The sequence below is a fragment of the Camarhynchus parvulus genome, chromosome 2, assembly GCF_901933205.1.
Source record: "Camarhynchus parvulus chromosome 2, STF_HiC, whole genome shotgun sequence".
Classification (NCBI taxonomy): domain Eukaryota; kingdom Metazoa; phylum Chordata; class Aves; order Passeriformes; family Thraupidae; genus Camarhynchus; species Camarhynchus parvulus.
Window position 1 is genome coordinate 114,142,773 of NC_044572.1, and position 27,956 is coordinate 114,170,728.

Consider the following 27,956-nt stretch of genomic DNA (forward strand, 5'->3'; position numbering starts at 1 on the left):
CTGCTTGAATATCTTAGTATGAAAAGCAGACACAGGTTTCTCATAGTCTCTGAGAAACTTTATAAGGCTTGTGACTTGGGCCTGGAACTACCCTGTTTTGTGCCAGTTATAGATGGACTACCCCATGCTCATCAAACTCTAAGAGAACTCTGGTATCTAAATGGACAAACTTCCATTATTATCCATTATTATTATCACTGAACTTATCTTCCAAGCCTAGATAATATTGAAATGCTTGAGTCAAAATCATCTAAAACTAAGCAAATTCATATAGTTAAGCTATTTGATTACATCAGATATATATTTCAGTTTCATGCCATTTTGTTAAAAAACAACATTAACCTGCATTTACCCTGCAGGTTGTGGTAAATACCTGTGCAATACTTACCCTGGGATGTAGTGAAAACAGAAGACCCATTGCAAGTGACTGCTATTCCAGTAATTGCCCTGTTTAACACAAGTAAGCTTGTGGGTGACTTCATAGATTTTGAAACTGAACCACCATACTGTAAATAGACTACAGCTGAAATCTGTTATTTGAGCTCTGTAAGAGCTAAGACATTCAAGGAGATTAAAAACACTACAGTGGTGTGTTATCAGCCTAGAGACAAAAATATACCTTGACATAATATGTGAAACACCAGGACAGGATCCCTATAGTGTTCTGTAAGAACTCCATCTTCATCAGAAGGGACTTGCCCGTGTGAGAAGATAAATGGTTTCACATTTAGTTTTTCCAATTCTGGATTAGCTACAAATAATCAGGAAGCTGCCTACAAGTAGATACTGAAACCCTCAAGTGTCGGGAATTGGAACTTGCACATTTTTTTCTCTTTTAATTTGACACGGGCAAAGTCACTATAGGAAGAAATTTAGTCAAAGCTTATGTCAGGGAATTAGGAAGGCACAGAGCATACTGCACAGCCAAAGTTTTGTTACACAGCTCTGTGTCTCATTATTTCTCAGCAGGCTTCAGAAAAAAAAAGTAATAAAAATAATCTGAAGCTGAAATTTGAGTATCTTTTCAGGATCAAGATTTTTTTAATGCTAACAATCTGGTAACAGATTTCTCACTACAAATATTACCTTGTTTTAGGGACATGATAATGTTTTCCTAGATTTGATTACAGTCATCAAGAAAGTAGCTGGACTCAAGGTAGTAAAAAATCCTCCTAACCAGCCCAGTCACTAGGACAAGAGATGGGGGCAAAGGAAAACCTGTTCTTTAACACATAGCTGACATTGTTCATTATTAGGTATTTTCAAGGTTCACCTGAAAAGTGCCCCTCCTGACCCTTGAATCCCTAGGAATCCACCAGAACAGTAGTTTGGTACCTGGACAAACTAAAAACCTATAGCTGGAGAATTGGCAAACTGCTCATGCAGCAGCAGCTTGAGGTGTACAGTGGAACAACTTAAGTGTTTAACCTTTCACGTCTGATGGGATGAAGTTGTGTCCTCCTGGCGTTAAAAAACAAAATAAATTGGAGTTTTTATATGGCTGCTGTGATCAGTTTTAGAGAAGAGTAATCAATATCTGCTTCAGGTACTAAAATGATAATGAACTTATACAGATCCAGAGCTAGGGAAAAACAACAGCAAAATTCAAGCTGACAAATACCTTCTCTGGATTCATAACCCATCCTATACTCAAGTTCGTCTTGCATAATCAAATCACTAAGTCATCTCCAAAAGAAAAGTATTTACCTTAAACCCAACCCATCATTCAGATTGACACACAGATTCAGCCCCCATCCCCTCCCAATTCAGTGGAAGAATTTTGACTGGAAAGAATAGTACCTACTCTTTGTGAATTTTACACTTTGTATCTAATTTTAGTTTGGCAATATTGTTCCAGGCAAGTGTTATACTTTCTTCTGTCAAATCTTCAAATGATTCTTCATTTGGAGAAACTGCAATAAAATGCCACAATAAAGTTCCATCACAAATAGAAAACAAAAAGACATATTTCAAATACCTAGGTAGCTGACATAAATATGAAATTACAAAAATCATGCAGAGCTTCAGGAATAAGATTGTTAGACTAATACAAAGGAAATGGAAAACAAACAAACAGAAAATGGAAACCTAAAACTCTTTTGATGTCCTTTGAAACGTCAAGGGCTTTCCAGATGGAAAAGAACTAGAGAAGCCATTTACTGCTACAATGAAGTATATGCTTTTATTATTCTATTGCATTATGTTAAGAGTGTCACAAGTTCATTTCACTGTTGCAAAAGTTAAGGGATTAAAAATGCAACAACATTGAGATAATTAGATGTCAATTATAAAATGGTCAAACTCAAGAGAAAATGTTGATGAGTGAAATAATAACTTAGGCAGCAAATCTATTTAATACATGACCATTACTATCACATACAATTCTCAAAGTCCCTTTTGCCATTGGATGCTACAGGTTGCCATGCTAAGTAGCACTCATTGTCACTCCTCTGCTTCAAAGTGAAGGCCATCAAAATGGTAAGTGAATTGAAGACAATCAAATGAGAAAAAAGGGAAAGAAAGTGAATCTTTATAGTTAAATCACTATATACATTATGAAGACCATAGCATCTTAGTTTCAGAGAAGTGGTTTAAGTTCTGCCCTGAACAGAAGCCTGTGAGGGCATTACAATCCTTTTCTAGAAGAAAGTTATTCAATTAACTCTGTCTCTACAGTATGTAGTGGTATAGGGGGAAAAAAATTTCCTTTCAGATTTGCATTGAAGTCATGGAAAAGGAGAAAAAATTCAGATGCTTAATTTAAATTCTAAAGGTTTACTTTGATCAAGCTAATTAATTAATTAATTACCCCCCAAAGACATTCCTGTTAAAAACCCAAACAAATCTTTGCATCATTTAGAATGCCTGCAGATATGGTCAATGAAACTGTCGTCACATCAGCTTGAATTTAAAGTGGCAGGAAAGGCCAGGGATGATCACCCTCCCACAGCTTCAGAAGCAGAGGTGCAACAGTCCCAGAGGAGACTACTTGAACAGAAGGCAAAATACAGGGCAACACCTGTATATTGAAATTTGAAACTGGTCTGGTTTTGTTTTTCTTTAAGATTTGGTTCATGGATTTATCTTGAGTCGGCTTACAGGGAAAGTAGCCAACAGAGTTGTATAATGAGATCCTGTGGGAGAAAGAAACTACTCAAAATTACAAATCCTTCATATTGTTAGTTTATTTATTAAACATTTACCTGGAGACTCAGCTATGGAAGTGCTGTGACTAGATGTTCGAGACAAGCTTTTCAATTTCTGAATTTTCCTTTGAGGATGAGGGGTTGTAAACAACTGTTTTGGCGTCTGTCCAAACTCCAGGATTTGTGTCAGCAGAGCTACTTTTTCATTGGGGTCCATAATACTTTACAAAGCAAGATATATAATTAAGCCATGGAGGCAAGTACATTTTTCCCTCCCCTTCCCCAAAAGCATGGAACTGTGTGTGGAGTTACTATAGCACTACAGGCCACCACATATTCTTACAGAACTGATTTACTGAAGATTTACAATCATAAAGCTTCATAACTTTGTTTATGTAAAATAACAATATTCGCAATGACTGAAAAAATGAAGCACTTCCAGAAAAGCCAGACTGAAGAAATGCTTAAGGAACAGTCTTTCAATGCAAGCTAAAACTGAGAATATGGTGCTGGTTCTCTGCAAATTTGGGAGTATAAAATGGAAGAGCAACACTATTCATGTACACAGCCCTTTTACAGCTGTCAGAGAACCTGGAGAGATACTGAGAAACGTAGCTAACTGCTTTAACAAAAACATTCAGATTCTTGTTAATTACCTGTTTAAATCCACTCCTCCTTCATAAGTTAATGGGTGAAACACTGGAAAAAAAAAGTTTATTTGTACAATATAGATATACAAGGCTCATTTTGTTTGTCTTCCTACAAACAGAGCTGCATTTTTACTCACAAATAAGCTATTTCAGCAGGCATTAGAGTTTGAGGTCTTACATTTTAATCCTGTTTTTTTACCTGAAAAAATTTAGGACTTCCAAGAGATTTTCAGAAAGTTTCAGAAGAAATCAGTACTTTCATAGAGGAAGGATCAGTTACTTAAGCTTCATTAAACATCTACCCCCAGTAAATAAATATATAAACAGATAAATAAGAAAACAAGCACAGTTGCATAACTGGATCTTTGGTTAATTTTCAGACAGGGAACAGAAAGTAATAAAGAATGATCAGAAAGATCTGTGTATTCACCTGTCCAGGTGAATTGCCATGACGCAAATGACTTTGAGGCCTCTGCTTAAGAATATTTACTTTGACCGAAGTTCATTCATACACAGATCCCTTCTGACTCTCTTATCTACTTAAATGTCTGCAATTCATTATGCTAATAAAAATCCATACTGCATCAGAAGCAGCACATTATGCATAAAAAGTGCTCTCATTAGTGGTCTCTTTTGAGACGTAAAAATATAGATATAATTTATATGCTGATTTACTGTATTTAAAGTCTGTGGTACATTGTAATTGACACTTATCCTCACAGTATAACTGGATGCCAAACCCTACAGTTCTAAAATACAGCCAATCATATGTTAAGGACATGTAGAGAAAGTATACTGGAAAGAAATGAACAGCAGGAAAACAACCCAACCTGCCCCCAACCAAACAGCAAAAAAACCCAGAATCAAAGAAACCCCAGCAAAACAATCCTTGCTATCTCAACTATCTTTCCCTGGAATTAGAAATTAGAAACTATCTTTCCCTGGAATTAGTGCCAAGTATCAAAATGTTGCTAATTCCTACCCTCACCACTGTTGTAGGAAGGTTTTCTTTCTGAACTTATTACATCTTTAAGTGCAAACTATCTCAACATTTTCTGTTACTAGAAGTCTGTCAAAAGGATCAGGGTTTTTGGAATAAACACCCTAAAAATTGGATCTGCTACTTTTTTTTTTTTTTTTGAAGAGGGCACTTCCTTATTGGATAGCAACATACACAGCTAAAATACCAGACTGATGAATAAGTTAATCATTGGTAATACTATTAGGTGTAAATAAACACATTTACACAGCAGTAACATAACAACACCCCCCTTTGTAAGGGCCCATAGTGGCTAGATACATGTTCAGAGCAAGGCTGCAAACAGTGAAATGTCTCACATGCAGTTATGTGTATGTATACAAGGACAAACCAACACACACTTTTTCCTTCATTCTTCCTCCAAAGATCTGCAGCCTATTAGCCCATTCTTTCCCTTGCCAATTCTCTCAGGAGGAGGGGGAAATTGTATTGAAATTCTCTCACTGAAATTACAGTGGAGGAAGGCTAAATACCTATTTATCTGGAGACCCTGCAGGCTTCCATTTTTAATTGGGAAAAACTAATTCCATACTATATTGCCACACTATGATGTGCAAGCAATTCTCAGCAATGCTATAGAATCATCTTGTCCACCCTCTGAAGCACATCTTCAAAGATGCAAATCACCATGAAGGCAATACTGCCAGATAAGTCACTATTTCCAATAAGGATCAAGCATTCAAAGCACAGTCATGAACATTCAAAACAAAACAAGCATTACAGATATGTTGTGATTTCCCATCCTAATCAAGGCATCCCCTTTTTTTTGCTAGTTCTATAAATGTGTATTTACCATTGTGAGCTGCAACTGCTTCACTTCCTTTCTGCTTGTAGCCAAATATGATGTCAATCCATTCATGAAGATGTTCTGATACATATGGACTTTCTAAAGCCTCTTGGCACTTCTGGAGAAAGTCATCAGGACCTGACAAAATAAAGGTTAATTAAAGGAGAAAATATCCCTTTCATTATTGGTAAGCATCTCTCTTCCTCTTCATTCTTAAAAAGCCAACAAAACACCCCACACCAAATGTCAATTTTTTAATAAAAATTAAAAGCACCTATTAATTATGTCAGTGCTTTAAAGAAAAGAGTTCATTTTGAAGAAATCGGAATGGACATTTTTGAGGAAGAACAATGATTCCAGCAATCATTAATTAATTAATAATACAAGAAGTTTGACTATTATTACCTGATGCCCAAGGTGGAAGCTCTACATCTTCAACCATTTTTCCACCTTGCCTTTTTCCCAAGTCCAACTTCAAACTATTTACTAGAAAACTGGAATCATTTTCATAAAATTCTGGAATCAACTGGAATTTTAAAAAACACACAAACAACAAAAAAAAAAAAACAACCAAGTTTTGATATAGTTTAGCTTTCATCACGTAAACATATAATTCAGTGGAAAGAAAGTTATCAAAGTTCATATGTCAAGCCCTAAAGTTGGGCAGGCTTTCCAGGTTTTCCCTACAAGACAGTTCTCTGAGCCAAACTGCTAAATTCAGAGTGGCACACATTTTTAACAAGTAATGTGTGACACATGAATCCATAACATCTACGAGTATCTTCAGAACTCTCATTGCATAGCTACTTTCTCATTTTTAAGACATCAAGTAAGAGTCAAGACTAAAATCTAGAATAAAACTAAAATGACAAGTTTCAGAGGTTAAATCAATTATTTAAATACCACCATATTTAACCATTAACTCAAGACAATTTTTTTAAAAGCATCACTGTATTAAATAATGTTTCTTTGATAAAGGAGTTTAATAGTATTTACTATGTGACAGTTTATTCTTCTCAACACATTCTACAAGTAAGGGTTTCTCAGGGCTCAAAAACCCAAGACAGTACTTCTACAGTTTAACTCTCTGGATGAAGCGTTGCAATACAACCAGTCCTTACAATATTCCAGCAGACAATACATAAAACTGTCTTTTCAGCCTTAATCCACACTCTGGTAATTCCCATGTATTTCCATTAACATTTACATTGATACTTCTGTTAAACTAAAAGCCAGAAATCAGGCACAGATGAGCAAACATGGAGTTGATATGGGATTAATATACAGTTAATAAAGGATTCATAAAATGCAGTCACCAGCCTTACAAAAAAAACGAAAAACTCAAAAACCAAACCCACACAACTGAAAAGCAGAAACAACAACAAAAACCAACCTAACACACTCCAACCAAACATTCTCAAATCAACAGTAGATGAGAAAGCTAAGCACAGATGAGAAGATTTGAATAACTTTCCAGCCATTTATTTACCTCTTTGAAATCTGTTGCACCATCCAAACAGTTTTTCCAGGTTTCTGCAATGCTAGATAAGACAGATCAATCACACATTTGCTAAAAAAAAAATTTAAGGCTTTGCACTCCCCATTGATGCATATTTGAAAACAAAACCAGCCTAGTTATAGACAAAGTGTAAACAAACCTGTTGAACATTCTGTCAGCATGATCAAACTTTCCATTCTGCAGACAGAGCATGTATTCTGGAGCTAAGGAGAAGGAAAAACAGCATCAGCTTGCTCCAAACCTTGTCTGCTTTGGAGGTAAGTGTCTGCTCAGAGAGCATATAAAAGGTGTCTTACCAACTCTAACGAGATAAAACAAAACATAACCCGGCGAAGAATAATGGCTTCCATACATGAACTTGGGCTCTGGCATTTCCTGGTAACGTTTCTGCAGCATAGGAAGAAGAAAGAAACGTCTGTTTCAAATCAGCACTGCTGCTTTGCCTCAATTCTGAACACATACACACTATTTCTTTATAAAGGCACAGATTAGGACCATCCACCCTCAATTTTTCTTCTAATGATAAACTCTTAATTTCTCATATCTATGCAGCTTTAATCAGAGCAGTAAATCAATATGGCAAAATGGTTGTCATAACTGATCATCCAGAACTATCAGGGTTTCAGTGGTTTTTTCCTCTCTCACTTTAGCACATAACTGCAGTGACTCACAATCAAAGAAGTGCAAACAAAGAAGTGCTTCCTTTTTGTCTTTCACATAAAGGTTCATGAGAGTATGGAAGAACATAGTGACTTCCATCAACCTGGGAGATTCCTTCCTGTCTGAAGCTCCTATGCATTACTCTAAAATGTATCATAATACAAACAGAATGACTTTTACTGCAGTAAGCATGAAGCCAATAACAGTTTGAGGAAAGTCAGATCTCAGAAGACTTTATTTACTGTTACTGTAAACACAATATTGCTCATATTCTCTTGCCTTCCACAATCTTAGGAAGCTATATGATTTTGAATATTTCCATCTTTTTTATTAATATAATGGAGTTATTCTGGCAATATTTTTTCCAATGTTCTGTATATTATTTTGGAATAATTAACTTTCCATAGAAGACAACAACTTTAAACACATAATTAAAACCCAAGTAACTGAGGACCTTCTAAGTCTCTAAGTATGTGTTTGACAGCTTATGAAAGGAAAGCCTGCTTACACTGAGAAACAGAAAAACTTGGTGCACTATTATAAGTATATAGAATTTTCAAGTTAGTGCTCTGACCTCCAGATCCAAATTTCCTCCCTTTAAAGTACTCTCCCTCAAATTCAGTATTTTTCTTAAATGGAAATACTTAAGATTTCTACTACTTTTTCTTATTTCTTTCAAACACGTGTTTTACATTACACACTTAAATCCATGGGTTTTGAAGTTTCATAAATTCATGTCTGTTTATAGCATCTCAGTGTCACCATATATATATTAACTGTATTTCAGGATATTATTTTAAAAGTAAGGCAAAACTTTCAAAAGTATATATGTATGAAAAGGTAGTAAGAGAGAGGAAATTGATTCAAATAATTTTAAATTAGTACTGACAAAACCAGTTCTGATGAAATTAAACTGGAAAATAAATGCATAATGGTTATAGGTATGTTTGCTTCTGATAAAGTTTATAGCTAACTTTTGATAGAATAATTCCTAAGACATAATTCCCAAAGCTTGCTGGACAAAGCTCCTTTTATTGCCAATATGTACAAGGCACAAAATGTTCAGCATATAAATACCAAGATATACATACCACAAGTCTATCCAGCCTTTCCTTATTCAGGGCACCAACTGGTTTACTAAGGTCACGAAATGTTTCAGGCTTTGTCAGATCTTAAAAAAAACAAACAAATCAAATGCCTGGTTATAGACTCCAAGCATTCTACTAGACTTTAATGTACTCCAATCAATATTTAAAAATAAACCAGAAAACCTCCCTACCTATCCAAGCAGCAACAAAGCAAACAAAAGCCAACACAGAACCCCTCCAGTAATTTTTTCCCTCCCTACTAACTACAATCCCATGAAGTCTTACTGTAAATAGCTACTCATCTTCCTTCCAAGTACGTATAGTCTCAAACCTCTTGCTTAAGAACTAATAGCTAATCTATGGGGCAGTTATTACAAGTAGCATCATCTAATCAAGGTACTGCTACCAAAGGCACAAAAGCAGCTGGTATAATCTTCTTCCTACTCATTAACCACTCTGTCAGGCTACAGTTAAGTCCCACCATACAATCGGATTGAAGTGTTTGAGCAGGTGCTGATGAGTACCACAAGATTCCCCTACTCCTTGCAGAGGGACACAATCCTCAAAAGGACAAAATCCCAACACAAAGTGCACTAAGACCCTTAATCAAGGAGCCTATTCAGACACAAGCCTTGTCAGCCTCTTGCATTCAATCTGCAATGCTAAGAATCATAAAAGAACACCTGGATTCTACACATTTCAGTGCATCTAACTTGTTAAAAAAAAAAGTAATTTTACTGCTTCTTTTCCATTTATAAGAATCACAGCATCTTTGAATGCTCAGTACTGCTGATCTGCAAAGCAACCAAGCAGATGTTTGCTACATACTCTGCATCTGAGGAGTGCAATACTTAACAGAAAAAGGTGAGGTATTTTGTCCCCTAAGCTAAAGGGGAGGGGTAAGGCCACAGGAAAACACCCAAGACCACTAATGCCAGGTTCACTTTGATGTAACATGACGTTTATGCAGTGTAAAAGCCACCTCCGCCCCCCCCCCATTTCAGGTTGGTCATGAGGCACTAATGTGCTTTTTCATAAACACATACCTAACACTGAACTAGAGTAGTCTGCTATGATCCAAGGAAACACAGGATACTGGGAGAGATCGTTGCAGCTTCTATCAGCCAGATTGTTGAGATGGAGAAGATACTGGTAATTTGATATATGTCCTCGCTGCCACTGCAACACATAACTTTCAGCTGTGTGCTCTGCAATATGATTTTCTGAAATAAAATAAAATAAAACATTAAGAGTTGGGAGGTTCGGAGTTTAGTCCCCAAGTTATATTGTGATTAACATTATGCAAGATACTGTAAAATAATTAAGGGCACAGTTTCTTAATAGAAAAAGTCAGAATTAACTGCCAACTTCATGTTGCCATAGCTACCATACTTCACACATTTTTTAATATCTCTGCACATGAGTCTCAATTGCATTTGGCCAAAAAAAAATCATAAAGAAGGAGTGCTGAAGCCAAACACAGTAAGAATGGATGAATATTTACATAGGAATGGAAAAATATTTGCAGACCATGAACATCTCTCAGCAATCTGGTAACCTTTAGGATTTCAAATTTCTAGAAGCAGTTCTGCTTGAGTCAAGAAAAAAATTAAATATATTTTCCTACTGTAACCAAGGACGTCCACTATCAGTAACTTGTGGAAAGAAGTCATGTATGTACATGAACAGGATTTAATTTCACATCCACTGAAACAGAGTAAAGGAAAAGAAAACTGGCCCAAACTCAAAAAACTAAGAATTATGCACCTGGAGTTCTCTTTGAAGGATTGGCAGGAGCTCAGTACACTCAAACTGCACTACCCTGCTTATCAGCTTATTAGCAATGTCAAGGTATGCAGCTAGAAAACTGAGTTATTTATTTACTTTTAAACTTTCTTCCATTGATTCTGTATACAGCACCTGGGCACGTGCCTGAAATAGAACTGAAGGACTGCAACCATGGCATGATGGAAAGAAAGAAACTTGGATTAGATTATGGCAAGCCTTTATTTTAGCCTCTATTTCGGCATAGGATGGAAAGACATTTTCCCATCTTTCCTTCACTGGAAAGACATAGTCCAATCTTTCCTTCACTTTAGGACTTTAAATTCTACAAGTAAAAAGTGTTAGCACATTCAAAGAGGGGCTCTTCTGCTGCCAGAGAGATACCGAGGTGCTACAAACACTTTTAGGGAAAGGGCTCACCATTTTTTATTTCTAAGTTCCAACATCATCAGCATTTTCATCTACACCTTGAAATTGCACCTTAGAATATTATCCAGAAAAAGTCTGAAGCAGGGGAACAGCATGCAGGTATTTTAACAACAGAGAAAATTATATCAGAATCTATCTCCTTTTCAAATAAAAATATAAAATACTAAAACAGTTCTAAAACAAAGTTATCATTCCTTTGAGGCCTTTCCATTTTTCTTTATGAAGCAGGAGGGAAATTTCAACTGATATTTAGGTGAATTCATTGAAACAGAAGCAGAGTACTGGTACAACAATAAAATAGCACAAAATTTACATAAACATTTTCAATATTGGCAGTAAATATGTATTTAAATGTTTCAAATTACAGAAAAACTCAGTCTTTTTCTCCCTTTTTTTTCCAGGACACACGCTTTTTAGGAAGTTTCTGTTTACAGTCTGCAAAAAAACAACCATCACTTTCTAGGAATTAATGTATACAAGATTTAATAGAAATGAGAATTCAACTGTTTCAGAACTGTAATTTTCATCAACCACTCCTAAGACTGAGAAAATTCTAGGTACTTTTGTGTACACTAGAAATCCACCTATTACAGGAAGTTTCTCAATAGGGTCTTAATTGACTCCTTGGGGGATCCACACACAAGCTAGTCTACATTTTTTCAGCAAAACACAATTTAACTGAGTGGATCTTATTCATCCCTTACTTTGAAGATAGTGTTTTATGGGTTTGTTTGTTTCATTTGTTTGATTTTTGTTTTGTTTTTTTTTTGAAAGGGGGAAAGGGGGCTGTTAAATGACAGTGTATATCAAGTTGCAAATTAAAAACAATTAGTTTTGCCTCAATAATGCCTCCTCAGCTTTCACACTCAGCTCTTCAAACACAACCAAACTGGTGCCATTTCACAACATTCATTCTGATCTTCACTCATTTCTATTAAAAATTGTTACAGACTATATATCTGTTTATTTTTCTCATTCTTCCCACACACCAACAGAGCAAAATCCAGACAAATTTCCCTTCCCAAGGTACTACACACTACATAAATAAATAAATACTCCAAACCTATATATTTTGCAATAAGGCGATAGACCTCATCTCGATCCTGACAGTTGTAGAATTTCAAGTAGATGTCAGAACATAGATCGTTTTCTGTGCAAAATACTTCAAGTCCCTGAAATGTTAAAGGGAGGGGGGAACAAATGAGTGCACTTATTAACAAGCTGTAGTACTTGTGGTTTTTAACAGAATGTTCCAGTTACTAATAAGTCTTATGACTCTATACTAGGTAGCAGCTTTGCCCACAAAATCTAACATACTAAATTTTCTATTTCCAGTCACAAGAGTATTCAGTTTAGAGTGAGCCAATAGGTTGTCTCTGTCTGGATTGATGAAGCCTAGGTAATAGACATTTAATTCTTTGCATTACTCCATTCAATTAGGCAAAAAAAAGTTATTTGGTTTAAATTTGTTTTGAGACAAAAAATTCTACAAGATTGAAATTTCAGTGCTAACACTGAAAGCACACAATTGAGGTTTCACTGCAGAGCTCTTGACATTCCTCAGTCATGTACAGCAGGAATCATCACTCCACATTAGTCTCAATATGAAGCAGTGACAAAACTTCCTCCATGAATCAATCCAGAGAAAATACACCAAGAGAGAGAAATTCATTCTGTCCCATGATAGGTGCTTGAGATAAATGGAATTAATTGCTCCCTAATGGTACTCCCTTCTCCTATGCTGACTGCTTATGAAAGAAGTTTTTCATCCTTGTCAGAATTTACTCTGTTTTCATCTTTTTTGACAGCACAGGAAAAGGAAACACTTAAAAAACCAGAAAGCATCATTGAGTACTGTTCACTATTTAATACAGAGTTTAAGAACACATGGCTTTTACCTAATGATGCAGACTGTTACAGCTGGTCTCTTTAAGAAACCATATATACAGCAAGACAATGAAATAAAATAAATACTTGAGCTTACCAGTGGCATCAGCCCATGTCTTCTTTTATAGATGCGACACACATTTTGCAGTGTTATTTGTACTACTGGTTTCTGTGGGAGGGGGAAGAAAAAATGGAGACATTCTAGTAGGTTTATGTTCTTCTATCTAACCCTCCTCAGAAAATTTGAAGTTTTTCTTGACTACAGATATTAGCAATATGAAAATAATACCCATCCATGTTATTGTAGCAGTGGAATAGTGATGCTAAGCAGTTATGTTAGAAAGAGGAAGCTTGTCTTTGCTGTTGGTTTTTGCCTGAGCAGCAGAGCAGTTTAGGAATAAGTAAGCAGCAGTGCATTACCCCTGGTCTGTCACCAGCAGCAGTGCTCATGCACCAGAGAAGCAGAACACGACGAACTCTATCAAAGGGAACCCACTGGGCTGCCGGACAAACCGTGCCAACGGTGCCACCTGGCGGGTGGAACCAGAATGGCACCGCTATCCCCCTGAAACTCCCTTTCCTTGCTTGGACTTACTTCCAGCACCTCCGAATCACAGAATAATTCAGGTAGGAAGGGACCTTTAAAGGCTATCTAGTCCAACTCCACTGCAGTGAGCAGGGACATCTTTAACTAGACCAAGTTACTCTGAGTGTGGTCCTACCTAACCTTGAATATTTCCAGGGATGGGGCATCTACCACCTCTCTGGACAACCTGCGCCACTATTAACCTTGGCCTATGGCAAAAGGCCCTGCTATAAAGTCTGTTCCCCAAATTCCTCCATGTCAAAATTCCCTTTTCCATTCTCTGTACTAGTTTCAAACATTCCTTCCTCTTGTCAGACATGATCTCTCTAATTCAATGTTCCTTTCAGAGCACTCAGAGCTTTCCCTTTATTTTCCCTGTGTCTGAGTCCCCAGACTCCACTGAATCTTCTGCTTGTCTTTTCCTTGTCCTTAAGGCACTCAAATCAGGCAGATTCCCTTCTTTCCCCACAGGGTACCATCAGATGAGAGCACAAGAGGAATGCTCCAGTCCTCAGCCCTGAGGAGGGAACTGGCAGTTCAGCATTAGGATTAGAGGATGGGTCTATCTTGGTACCTCATCCCTGGCCAGACTGCACTCCACCAGCCTGCAGGACCAGTCAAACTCAGCTGGAGCAGCACCAGGGCTGCTGATGTAATCTCACATGCTGACAAGCAAATTGGAAAAAAAAAAAATCTGAGAATTAAAGTTTTCTGGTGATTGTGCTACTGCCATGTCCATACTAAAGGTATTTCACAGAATCATAGCAAAGTCAGTGGCCTGCTGAGACGATCACTTCTGTTTCTGTGACAAAGTTCTGAAGCAATAATCCATCTGCAACACACACTCAGTTTTCCTCCAGAGAAAGAAATGGTCAGTTTAATAGAAAACCTAGCTAAGAGCTCCCAAAGTAAACTACTTGTATATAAAGCTCTCACTAAATTGGAACGGTATCAGACTAAGGTTGAGAAATTTATCTTAAATGAAATGTAACAAATAGTGATCTTCAAATATTAATAGAGAATGAGCAAAGGACATTTTGTGCTTTTTCAGTAGGAGGTAAACTTTAAGCAAGTTAGCACAGAATGAAGCCTCAGAGAGATACGCTGAATGCAGCAGAGATCAAAGGAAAACTAATGACCTTCTAAAAAGAACTGAAAAGAGTCGCCTTGGAGATGTGCTCTATGTGCATTTCAGAGAAAAAGTACAGAGAATTAAAACTGTCCACTAGCAGGGCAGCGTGCTCACATTGTAAGCAAGACCATCTATGAGGCACTTACAGGATATCCATTAAGAGGCTGGAAGTACAAGTTAGCATCACTAACGCACACATGCCCTGGATTAGTCACCAGTGGCGTCACCATTTCTGCTTTACATTCCATATGCAGCGTTTCAGAAATGCTTTGAAATCTACAAGTGAAGAAAAGGAGTAAGTTTACCTCCAGTTCTTACTTTGGTAGAGGTACCCTTAAATTAGTTAGAAAGGTTTTAGTTAGCTTATAGCTTTGGGACATCAGAATGGGGACTTCACTAAGCCTATTTTACACAGGAATAAAGTTCTTTTTTGGGACCACCACTTTGAGAGGCACTCCAGAAAGGAACACTGCTACATTCTGCTCCAGTCTCAGGGCAGTAAGGCAGTTGACTTCTCTAGAACTATAGTTTTATTTGGCATATACTGATGCCCAATTGCAACAAATTCACAGAGAAAGGAAACATTTTGGATACAAAGTAACACATTCATCTTCTCAACACAGAATTTCCCACTCTACATTCCAGGTGCTTCAAAATACTAAGAAGAGAACTGTCTGAATTTGAGAACTTACACTAACTCAACCAGCCATCTAACTATCAGTGCAGTAGACTAATCAACCAACAAGATGAAAACGATTTCCCAGTAGAAAGTGATTAGAAAAGTACCTGAATTTATCAAATGAAGTTCTAGCCAAGCGTGATTGTAATATAGCAGTTATCTAATGTGGAAGGAAAGAAAAGTTAATATGGTATCTGATTCAAATGCAATGAGAAGTTAATTATTAAACAGCGATATCACAATTTCATTATTAAGCACGGATATTAGAAATAATCAGATACTCACCATGGCAGCTTGATCTCCCATCTTATCTAAACAAGAAGCCCTGTAAAGCTAAACAATGAGCTTTAAGTGAAATTGCACAGAGATGTCCCACACAGCTCAGAAGTCAACAAAACAGGAGGGGCTTTAGCACTCTTGGTGATGGCATACTAAAAGATCTATTACGATTTCTTTCTAAAGTAGGAAATATTTATTCACTTCTACTGCCATGTTACTACTTTGCTTAGCACTACCCTGCATACAGAGAGCTAATATGGGTCACTTACAACAGCTGTCAGAACTAGCTGCTGTGTTCAAGTCCACATTTTAAAAATAGATAATCCAAGGTTTTCACCTTGAGTACAAATAAAACTCTACATTAAAAATCAAAAGATGCTGTGATGAACTATGCAAGGATATCAAACAGCCACATACCTGATGTAGAGTTTGCACAACATCCCCTACTTTCCAAACAACATCCAGTTGGAATAAGTGTTCTGTTCTACCCTAAAATTAAAAGTACATTTACTACGAATTAATTTCAAATAGAACTCAGTGGAAAAAAAATAAAATTAAAGTAAACAAAACTAAAGACCCCTAAATAATAAAACTCTAAAACCCAGCAAAACAATGCTATTAAAGATTGTGCTATATGTCAAAGATTGCAAAAGCAGATGTTGATCTTTTTTCTTTAGAAATATATCTTCCCTGGGGAAAACTCTCTGTGCAGTGTTGTTTAATACAATACAGCACAACAGCTCTGAAGTGAATAAGTTAATGCAGTGCAAACATCAATAAATGAAAAGTCGTACCTGTTCTGCCTATTTTAACATCTATTTTAAACATGTGCACATATAGAACTAGCAAATGACATGTTACATTTTAAACAGCTACTGTATTTCTTATAGATGAAAGACACCAGCCCATCAAATCTTTGAAGACTAGGCTAAAAAAGTTAGTCACCCTCATCTACATAAGTACTTTTGAGCTGAAAAGATCCCAAATCCAGTCACAGTCTATTTTGACTAGTCATTCACAAAAGCCTCACTAACATATCAACCAGCTTATGTGGCATACTAATTTTTCTCCTACGAAGTTTTCCCAGCTTTCTTAAGAGTAATTTTATAGGAGACAGTCCTGCTTTTACTTAAGTATATTAAAAGTATGTGTATGGATCGACTGGCACTAGCTTTACTCACAACTCATATTTAGCAAAGGCTGTTGAATACTTTCATGACCCCTGAATGCAGTATATCAACATGTTTCTGTAGCGTTTTGTGATTTCTCAGGCCAGACTTTAAAAAAAGCAACAAAGTGATCAGTAAGACTAAAGCAAGACATCGGTCAGTAGATACAACTGGATTAATTTTAAACTGAAGGAAGGAAGACATGAAAATCTAGATGATCTTCAGTGTAATGTATGTGATCTGAGCTGAACTGACAGCAATGCAAGAGGAAAGCATGCTTCAAAAAGCAAATGGAACTGCATTACAGGGAGATATTAAATTCAGTAGCAATTTAGATAAAAGCACTGCAACATTTCACCCAGACCATTGTTTTTCTTCAACAGGAAAAAAACACAGCTCTCAGAAATCCTAGTGAATGGTCTACAAGTATTGCTTACAGCCAACAATGTGACAGTTTATGTGAGCAGTTGTCTCTCTAGCTCTCCAGCCATATTCAAAGACAAGAGCTCAGTATTTTGTAATTGATCTGAAACAATCAAAGAAAGACATGGAAGATAAAAAGTATTACTCAATTCCAGCACTCAGTGACATATGGAACTGGCAACAATTCAAGTAGAAGATATCTAGCAGCAACAGAAAAAAAATCAGAAAAGATTGAAGGTGAATTAAATTTCTTGTTTTAAAATGCAGAGAAAAAGCTGCACTTCAGCAAAGTAAATTGTAATGGTTAACTGTCAGAAATGTTTTAGCTGTGGATGAATCATAACTTAGAAGAAAATGAAATGAAGAGCTTTCCAAACAACCCTTCTGATTCTTTCCTTTTCCACTGTGTTGGCAATGAGATAAGGTATTTGTCTGATACTTAATAAATCTTGCACATGTCTGCAAAACAGCTCATAGAAGGACTAGAAGACAAAATAGGTTCAACACATGAAGAATTATCAGAATAAAAAAACCACAGAAAAAAACCTTTTAAGTCCTATTTCAGAGGCAGATCTAATCACAAAACCAACCCAAAGTACTTGTTGAGAGAACAGAGATCCTCTCTTGTCTCTTTGCTGTCCACTACAGTAATACGGATTTATAGACTCCATCATTCTTGAAGTTTCCTACTTAAACAAAAACATTGAGAAATATAATTCTATCTTTTTCTAATTCACTTGGGCAAAAAGTGAATTAACTGTGAAAAATAAAAGTTTTGCATTTGTGTCTTAACTAATCTCACAATTAAGCAAAGAACCCTTACTTGTATGCCTTGAATCCTCCATGCTCAGAATCGGAGCAGACCAATCCCATCAGCAGAAAGCAGTCAGGAGCAAGCTCCAATTTCTGCTGTGAGCAGCCTTATCCACCATTTCTTTGAACTGAGAAACACTCAGCTGGGAAATACCAATTAACAATCTCTCATCTGAGCAGAATCTCAGCAATCTCAGTCTGAGCAGAACTGAGGAGAAGCCACTTAGCCAGGATGCAGTCAGCTGATAGCTCTGACTGTTGAGCCCATAGAGCTGCACATCAAGATAAACAGCAAGTGTCAAGTCTGCAGCATGTCCTCCAAGAAGTATCAGAAAGCCATCACAGAAGAATTCAGACATGCTTTTTCAATATTTTTTTAAAAATACTTTTTTTAAAAGCTTCACTGTCATATTTCTCAAATGATAATTATCTTACTCTTTCAGAAATAAACATAAATCCTTACAAAACTCCGGTTTGCTAAGAGCAGTGAAAAAATATATACTTACTCTTACTGTTTTATAGGGTGCAATAACATTTCTTTCTTTAATGAGAAAAACCTGAAAGAATAACAGACATTACAGATTCACATCTTAAAAAATAATATAACTAATCAGAAGTACTGGTAAATACAAAGCTAAGAACACTGTTTAAGCAAGCAAAACACTGAGTTGTAATATCCTGCTTTAACTACCCCAGATAAACTTCAGAAAAACAATGAGCTTTTACATCAGCTAACTGCAAGGAGGGCTAGAGTCCAATTTTGTTCAGAGGCTTACTCATACAGTTGATTAGTGGGCTTTTATCCTAATCATATGATCTTCAAGGAGCTACATTCAGAGGGGCAGATCCTTCCCCTCTTTTAGTGGCTCAAGGTTCTGCCCAAACAGGAATTACTCCAGACTGGCAACACTCAACACACCCTGTGCAAACTTTCTCAAATGAATGCCTTTCTTCTGCTGCTAAACATTTCACTTCCAGCTCCAACCACAACGAATGCCAGTTTTCGTCCCTCATCCAATACCATGCTTTCGAACAGTTTTATTTCTCTGGTGCTAGCCTCATCTCTGAGAACGTCTTTCCTCTCCAAAACCCACATAAAACTACCCTCCTTCTTCAGAACATTCTCACAATTCCTATAAAAAGACCTGCCTGGTAACACACTAATTTGTACACTGTGCCTTACTATTCACCATCTAAAAGGCAGCAAGCCAGAAATAAGTTATGGTTTTGCTGTCTGTAGAGAAGGCTCAAATCTGCTAAATCTCAGGCCTAAGCTCAGGACTGGTTCTGAACTAAACAAAATACACTGGACTGCTGTCCTGGGGTGACAACTGCATAACCTACTGTGTTCTACTCCTTACCCAAGAAACTTGGATGATCACAGGTCCCTTCCCAGCGCCTCAGTTTTCTTCCCATAGGTAGCATACCTGTGGTTCTACACTCCCAGATTAATTCAGAATCCTTCTGGCTGCTACATACAGTCTTCCCCATTCCCACCAGCTGACAGCAGAGCCAACCTTTACCCCATGACCGCTCCAAGAAACATCCAGCTAGAACAAAGCAAGTGGCAGGCTTGGAAGCCCATAAGCTCACTGTGCCTCTCTAAGTGCTACATTAAAAAACAATGGTAATTAGTGCCTTTTATCTGACATCATCATGTACAGACCTGAATCAAGACATGGGAGAATCAGAATGAGAAATCTGCTTCACATTCATTGTTCTTCTGCAGGATAACTATACTGAGTACTCTACATTACATAAGTAGACAGAAAGGTTTGGTTTTCTTTACTTGTAAGCTGAGCAAAGCTACGCATGCTGTATTAATCTCGTATTTCAAGAAAAAAGACTAAAATAATATCAAATTATTATTCCCATTTACTATATTTTGAAGCCATTAGTTCTAAGTTGTCTGTTACATAAGGAAAAGCTGCTTATCCAGCTATGCACTAACAGCTTTCTCTGATTCTAAAAGGCAAAGATGTTGAAGATGTTCCAAGTATTCCCTATGTGTGGTTTCCTGCAAGGCCAAAATTCTACTTAAAAACCCCATATTTTTAATTACATCATGATCTGTCATAATTACAACTAGTGACTACTTGACACTTGGAAGTCCATATGCCTTTTATACAAAATACCAGCATTTATGATGCCATCCAAGTATTTCAGAACGTTTCCTCAGAGATAGGAAGATGACTGGCAAGCTACAAATGGATGAGTGGGGGTTGCTAACCACACTTGCCATCTTAAAACTTAATTCCTCTTTCCTACAAGATGCTTCTTATAATCCCTTGTTCTTCACAACATAGAGTAATGATGTACAGCAGAAGCTTTGCCTGGAGGAGTTAGAAATACGTTTTTAAAAATCACTCAGTACACAGAAAACCTGCCGACTCAAGAAAGAGATTACACAGTATTTTTCACAGAAGCAGTTTCAAAATGAAATTAAATATACTGGTAACTACAATACAAACCACAAACTTCTCTGGCGTAGACAATATTAAAAGCCTGAGTTTGTTTTTGACTGCAACAGCACATAACTTAGCAAGGCTATCAATTTTGGATGCTGGTGAAGACAGATTTTAGAAATAAACAAGATTATTTAAAATTTTATTTCCTGCCTCAACTCTGTTCTATCCTGAAAGGAACACATGAACTTTTTTTTTTTTAATTTTTTTTTCTTTTAACTTTTACAGCTTTGGAACACCTATCAACTGCAATTTACCAAAATTTAAAGTGCATCCCCTTGATTAACTCTAAGAATGAATACATCCACAACCACAACCCTTAACTGAAACTTTAAGACAGTATTTCAGGACACCTTCTGAAAACTACTTGGTGGACACACAGCACAGTCCAGACTTTTCACAAAGCTGAACCGCAGGGACTGAGATGGCTTTACCATTACCCCAAAATGCTGCAGAAAGTAGATGAAACCAGTGCAACAAAAGCCAACTAAAGATGATCAATAACAAGTTTTATTATAGTCTATTCTCCTTTCATTCAATTCTAAGGTTTCCCTAAGTTCCATTATAAAATGCACAGGGCAAAAACATTCAGTTTATTGAATTAATGACTTAACAGAGTCATTAACAGTTTGCAATTTCCAGTATCAACAGTTTCACATTAATGCTAAGTTTTTGACACTAACTAGTTTTGTTTTCAGTTAACTTCCCACTCTTGGATTACAGCTTTGAGGAAGAATACCATTAAGGAACATAAGCTTGGTCATTTATGTAACCTCACCCATTTATACATCAAGAATCTATTATATGCATGTCTTACCTGGCTAGATACTACAGAAATCCCTCCAGGTGTATTCCTAAAATGTAATGAAGATATTTGAAATGATGGGAATCTGGTCTTTAAAGGAAGTTAAATACATATTCCAGTATTCCAGATTTACCTACCTTGTGAAAGGGTTACTTGCTTCATTATCTTCTGGGGCTTTTATGCTACTGCAATCCCGCAATGGTATCTGCAGCAAGTTATAAACATACATGGTCTTTCTTAAAAGCTTTTAAAAGAGAATCTTTAGTTACCAAGAAATTGAAGTTTGCACTGCTTACCTTGATAATAGGCTGGATACTGTCATCTGGTTCAAAAATAATTGACTTTGAACAGATTTTTAGGGAGCCTCTGAATTTTCTAAAAGGAACAACAAAAACAAAAAAAAGTTGTGCATATGTTCAAGATACATGAGCCTAGAATGACTCCAAAAAGTGAACGTATGTAAGAGTTTTGTACCTTTCATCTTTGCCATCTTTATTTATAATATGATTAGCTGTGTGCTGTTCAAAGTAATATTCTTCCAGGTTCAGAAGAAGCAGTGAAAACCTACAAATTAAAAATAAAAATCTTTTATTCTAAGAGAAAATACCATAACAGTTAGTACTCTTAATAAAACATTTTGGGTGTTTGGAAAGTTTTCTCTGATCTTTTTGCTGCACCCCACACCCCAATAATGAATTAATTCAACTTTTTAAAATAACAACCTATATGGAAATTTGTGTAAATGTGAAGAAGATCAACAAATTCTCTTCCAACACACATAAGGTTAGATAGTTGATTCTGATGTCTTAGATGGAAACTATTCTATATAACCAGGCTTTCTGCTTTAGCCCTGATCAATGTATGCCAGGTAAAATATGCAATGACATAAAAAGGAAGGGCAGGAACTAATCACCTAGAATTGATGGAATTAGATTGTTTTGAAGCAAAGCCAAATTAAACTGATCTAAAATGTTAAGTGAAAACACTGGCACAGATTTTACAACATGAGTGAATCACTCAATGGATGACCTCTGAGGAAGCATTACCTTCCTCACCAACCACATTTTGTACTTCCTCCACACCTCTGTTAAGCCCCCAGGAAGCCTTTTTGAGGACTAATGTGATTAACAACAAAAGAACAAAAACAGGAAACTGAAGTCTTCGAAAGTATTTAATTGCAGGATCATAGTAATGCCAGTGCTGGTACCGAGTAAATGCAAGTAGGCCACAGTAGGGGGAACATGGAAATGCTTTCTCTACCAACTTAAGTAAAACCGCTGCAAGTGATCAAAACTCAACAACTTTCTAACAGGGTGAACATACGGTCACTGAGTGTTTCAGCTGTAGAGAATGCCAGTGGATACTGGCACAGCAGGAGAAGCAAAAACAACCTCAGTTGGAAGTACAACTTGTTTGTGTGCAGTGCTGATCTGATCTGCACAAGTACTTAGTATTTATTTACACCCACATTTTGAGCTTTTTGTGCTTCGTTCATGATGCGCTTCACTAGAAATGCCTGTGAAAACACTAATAAACACCAAGTGTCCCCAGAGCAGTATTCAAACAGCAGTAAATATGTCAGGAGTTCACAAAATGAACTGAGTGAATTGAACAGCCTGTTCATTAAAAAAGTATATTTCATAATGGAAAAAATAACATTCTTGAAAAATATATCTTGTGCACTTAAAGATTGTGTTGTGGTTGTTATCTTAAACAGATCATAACAATACAGGTTTTACTGTAACTACAAGTAACAGTGGCTCTAGATACTCAAAATTGTGTTTCCAAGATACTTAGTCTTACTGCTCTGCTGCTTTTTTTAAAATGGCCTTATCTTAACTTTCCTTTCTTGAAAACAGGTTTTTTATGATCCCATTTGGCTGGTCTTGGCTTCATTTTCTTTGCAGTATCTACTGCGGGGCTTTGTTTTGGATTTGTGCTGAAAACACAAATCAAAGATTTAAGCACTGAGTGTGTTTAAACAGAATCAAGGCCTTTTCTGCATCACCCCACCCTTCCAGTGAGGAGGCTGGAGGTGCACAAGGATTTGGGAGGGGCCACAGCCAGGGCAGCTGACCCCAACTCAGCATGGGTTATTCTGCGCCATATGAAATTATACTCAGTAACTGTGGGGAAGCTACTATGTTTCATATCCTATAATATCCCATTTTCCATCCCGTTGAAATCATCCAGGACAAACTCAGAATTTCCGATTTTGCAAGTTCAGATCTTGCAAGTTCTATCACATTTTTAAAGCTTTTTAATAAAGCTATATTAGGATGTATAAAGAGCAATTCACCAGTAAAATGCTCTTCTCTCTAGTATGTATAAGCGCACTACATATATTATACTTATACTTATACTTATACTTATACTTATACTTATACTTATTATTATTATTATTATTATTATTATTATTATTATTATTATTATTATTATTATTATTATTATTTAAGTAATAAAAATACAAAAGTCAAGAACAAAGCACCCAGGTTGGTTGGAAAAAATCTATTCTCTTTCATCAGGAAACAGCCACTATTGACATAGAGAACATGAGCTTCAGAGAAATGGCATTTATGATCACACAATTTCTTTTTTTTTCCAAGAAAACTATAATGCCTGTTCAATAGAATTAATTTCTGAAGTTATTCATGCTTGGGCTCTTTCTTTTATCTCCACCTATTCTTTTAACAAACTCCTCATATTTTCATATTCTTTCCAAATTCACCTGTTGATAGCACTGGTATTTACTAGATTTTTAAGCTTTTAGGAAATGCAGGCATCCCTCATGTGTTCAAGACAAGCTATGTTTTTATGTCAAAATATTGGCTGTTATTCACAGTAACTATAATATGCTCAACATAAGCCAAAATACATAAAACAAGAGAGTTCTCTTTGAAATTTTTCATTATAACCACCTCTATGAAACTATTGTGTCTTTGTATACTTGTCACTTTATAAATCAATTCACTTCCCAAAACCAGAAGCTGCAGGCAAGAATTTGAGGTATTCCTTCCCCAGCATAACACTTACTGCTGCTCAATCAGATGGTGTCATGAGAAAAAAAAAAAAAGTAAAGATATACACAAAACCTCAAGATGAACTCTTTATATAGGCTAAATAGGTACTGTGGGGAAACTGTAGGTTTACTCCTTTTTAAATACCATGTTTGCTAGCAGCATCCAGGTTTTCCTTCTGCTATTCTCTCTGTATCTCTTCCACATGAGTACTCATTCTCCAGGCTTACAGAGACAGCATTGCTGTAGTGCTTCTTGCTGGAGACCAGTGACCCCCTGTGCAATGATCTCCTGCTTACTGACCTCAGCTTTGCTGTCTGGAAAATGGATTGTATTGCTGTGCTGGAAGCTGTTAAAGCATTTTTCCTCAAATACTGTTCATCATATAGGCTAAGTGCATTTTGCATATTTATCTTCCCCTCCCACTCTCCACAGAGCCTTCCATGTAGTTCTGAAGCCTCTTCCTAACATCTCTATGCTTGCTGCTACTCTACTTGCAAGTCCACTTACTCCAACTGCATTTTCCTATATTTTCAGGCTGCAACAAGTCACTTCTGCAGGCAGACAGAGCCCAGATCAAATCTCCACAAAACTGCCCCTTTTAAAATTAATACAATACCGTAAGTGTAAGCAAAATTTTCAGACTTGAAAATTCAGACTCACTACTGGCTAACAAATCTAGACCAGTTCAAGTTACTGCTAATAATGAACTCTGAAGATTATGATGCGTGATCTCTGGAATAACCTTCTGGAATTTCTCAACTCATCTTAAGTCTTTACTGCTCCAGTATTTAAATTTAATTTGCCTATGTTAATGATCCATAGAGTTGTCAAAGAAAAGTCAAGTTTCATCACATGTTACTAGAGTACAGTCAGGTTTTTATCTTCACAGAAGTAGTATCTTTCACATAAATAAACAGAGGCACTGATAGTTACTGTATCAACAGGGTCCCTCTGAAGAACCATCACTGCACATAATGATGCTTCAGGCTTGCCAGGAGGTTTAACAAGCATCTACAGATAGCAAGGGCACAGATCAGTCTCTAGCATGTTGCATAAGTAGGCAAACAGTGCTGTGAAGGCCTGAAAAAAATAGGAGCTCAATCATAATAGCTATAAAATTACAGCAATGGGGATCTTCAACGTGCAACTAAGCAGCTGGGCTTTGGGCTGACTGCCTTCCAAAGGGCTAAAGGAAGTATTCCAAAGACACTTGTGATATCAAGATGACTGGCAGACCAAATTTGTATACTATCAACTGCTGTGTGGTCCTACAACAAGAATTTGTATGCATACATTTAAAATAGTAACTTAATCCTGCACATGACAGGAAGACAAAAAAAAATCAGCAAGTAACAGTAGGCAGAGAATGCATGAGGTACCCTGTATAAGAAACTGGTTAAACCTGTAAGAGTTGAAAATTATATTTTGGTTTTCAGCCACTGAGCAGCTGTACTGTTCCCAGTGCTGTGTAATTAACAGCACACACTGTAAGCCTATGACTTTATCACACTGACCTGGAATAGCAACCTGGATCAAAAAAATCAATGCCAACACAAGTAACAATAAGTAAGTCTGTCCTCAGTCTACCCTTCCTTGCCTTCAATCTGATCCCAAGACCTAAAAACCCCTCAATCTAAGCAGTTAGTCAGGCAAATCAAAAATTTTAACTGAGTAAGGTACAAAAATGCTTTGGTATCTAAAATGAAAAAAGGTTTTGATTTTTTTTCTACTTTTAAATTGCCCACAAGAACCAGCATGTAAAAAAACCCAACCTAATAAACCAATTAACAACCAAAGCCCAGTTCTGGTTCTTACATATTTGTAGAAGATACCTTCAGTTTCTACTAAACACCTTTGCTCTAAAACTTTGTATTCCTGTAATACAGTAATAAACAAATATCACAAACAGAAAAGGATCAAGTTTGAGACATTTTTCTTATTACCAGCAAGTGGTAATTTTGATCCATTTTCAAAATTAATAACCCAATTGTTAATTGAAACTTCCCAAGTATAAATCATTAATGAGTTTTTATTAAAAATCTACTTAGAGAAAGGCAATGCTACAGCTTGGAAAGCAACTCAAATATCTGTTGACACAAAATCCTTTGAAATCCAGCAATAAAACTCACACCTTAAAGTTTATTACAGGAAGTTTTTATGCTTACGCCCTAATAAAGACAGGTTTATGCCCACAAATGTTGTGGCCACTATGCTATTCAATGGTTTGCAACACACCGATTAAGTTAGTAAGCCACAGGCATGTCTTCAGGGATTATTGACCAATTGTTTTCTTCTACAATGAACTCAACATACTACGCTATCAAAAAAAAAAAAAAAGCCAACACGTTCTGAAAATGACACAGAGACAAATTAGACAAGATTTTCAAAAAAGTTCAAATCCCACGGAAGTATCTGTAAGGGTTGAGAGTCTGCAAGATGTTCAATGCCTTATGCTACAGCCTCTTAACAGTACAGCCTTTATCCTCAATGTCTCACCAACAGCAAACAAACTTTCAGAGAACTTCCAAGATGACTGTATTTTCTTACTATGTGTAATATTTAAAAAATGGAAATTGAAGGAAAAAAAAAGGCAGCTTCAGTAGCTTTGCTGGTCCCACACACTTGTAATGCTTTAAAAACTACTTCCAATTGTGGAGACCAGCCAATTTTGACTTAAAAGGTTACCACATTAACAGACAGGCCATAATGCAAGCTTCTATTCAGAGCTGTGGAGTTTTCCCAGAATAGTTTTATACATGGAAGGGTACATGAAACACCCTAAACAGTACCATGAGAATGGGTCAGGCACAAGAACAAAGTGGTGAAGAAGACTTTACCCTTTGGAATGCAGCAAACCCACACAGCCTATCTTCTTGCTATCAAGAGATGCTAGGCAAGAGGCAGTTTCACTTTCCAGTGTAAAATAAATCGGTAGCCACCACTACACTATGGCAAAGCCTTGAGTTTTAGAGTGGGTAGAAAGGCACTTGCATTAAACCTGAGGTGTAACAGTGTAAGTTCTGCATCCAAAAATCAACAGCAGCAGCATCTTGGAGAGGGAAGAAAGAAGAACATGCTAGATAAGGGAATATCTTTTATTATAACAACTCACACAGCTGGAAAAACCAACACCACCATCTTAAACAACACAAGGAGTCTCCCAGATCCAAAATGGAAAAAGATTTTCAGCCATAGTTGTGCCTGTCTGTCCAAGGGTGTATGTTGAGGGGGTGGGAGCTACAGCAAGGGATGATCAGTACAGTGTAGACACTGTAAAATTAAACCTTCTCCCAACAAGAACAAATTATCTTTCTCTACATCCCCCCAGATAACTTTAATGAAGGCTTTAAGAGCTTTTGTGCTGGAACACCTTCAATCCCCACACAGTGTTAAAAGTACACAGAATCTGGTAGAGTAAAAAGTTAATCTTTTAACAGTCTATAAGGAGCTGTTTGGGCTTAAAAGGTAAGCACGTATACTTAAGGGGAGAGGCAAATTAAAGCATGCCAACATAATTTAGCTTGAAGACCTATTTCAAATTCCTGTCTTTGCATAAGCCCAGAAAGATTATATTAACTGAAAAAATCATGCCAGT

At 36.6% G+C, this 27,956-nt stretch overlaps 1 protein-coding gene across 2 annotated transcripts in view; it reads right to left on the reverse strand.

Annotated features, from left to right (window-relative positions):
* The window catches only part of NSMAF (neutral sphingomyelinase activation associated factor), a 39,145-nt gene that overhangs the window by 7,286 nt on the left and 3,903 nt on the right, over positions 1 to 27,956 (reverse strand). The window contains exons 2-23 of one of the 2 annotated variants that reach the window (XM_030966815.1): positions 21,816 to 21,905; positions 21,638 to 21,716; positions 21,479 to 21,546; positions 21,354 to 21,390; positions 18,578 to 18,628; positions 16,084 to 16,155; positions 15,673 to 15,720; positions 15,495 to 15,547; positions 14,855 to 14,984; positions 13,088 to 13,159; positions 12,167 to 12,275; positions 9,936 to 10,112; positions 8,893 to 8,972; positions 7,438 to 7,528; positions 7,281 to 7,344; positions 7,112 to 7,163; positions 6,028 to 6,148; positions 5,629 to 5,760; positions 3,803 to 3,845; positions 3,204 to 3,367; positions 1,805 to 1,913; positions 389 to 447 (exon numbers count right to left, since the gene is read on the reverse strand). In XM_030966815.1, the coding sequence (XP_030822675.1) occupies positions 389 to 447; positions 1,805 to 1,913; positions 3,204 to 3,367; positions 3,803 to 3,845; positions 5,629 to 5,760; positions 6,028 to 6,148; positions 7,112 to 7,163; positions 7,281 to 7,344; positions 7,438 to 7,528; positions 8,893 to 8,972; positions 9,936 to 10,112; positions 12,167 to 12,275; positions 13,088 to 13,159; positions 14,855 to 14,984; positions 15,495 to 15,547; positions 15,673 to 15,720; positions 16,084 to 16,155; positions 18,578 to 18,628; positions 21,354 to 21,390; positions 21,479 to 21,546; positions 21,638 to 21,716; positions 21,816 to 21,905 (1,901 nt within the window). Of the gene's footprint in view, positions 1 to 388; positions 448 to 1,804; positions 1,914 to 3,203; positions 3,368 to 3,802; positions 3,846 to 5,628; positions 5,761 to 6,027; positions 6,149 to 7,111; positions 7,164 to 7,280; positions 7,345 to 7,437; positions 7,529 to 8,892; positions 8,973 to 9,935; positions 10,113 to 12,166; positions 12,276 to 13,087; positions 13,160 to 14,854; positions 14,985 to 15,494; positions 15,548 to 15,672; positions 15,721 to 16,083; positions 16,156 to 18,577; positions 18,629 to 21,353; positions 21,391 to 21,478; positions 21,547 to 21,637; positions 21,717 to 21,815; positions 21,906 to 27,956 lie in introns of those variants that run through there. The other variant, XM_030966820.1, reaches the window with a different exon arrangement.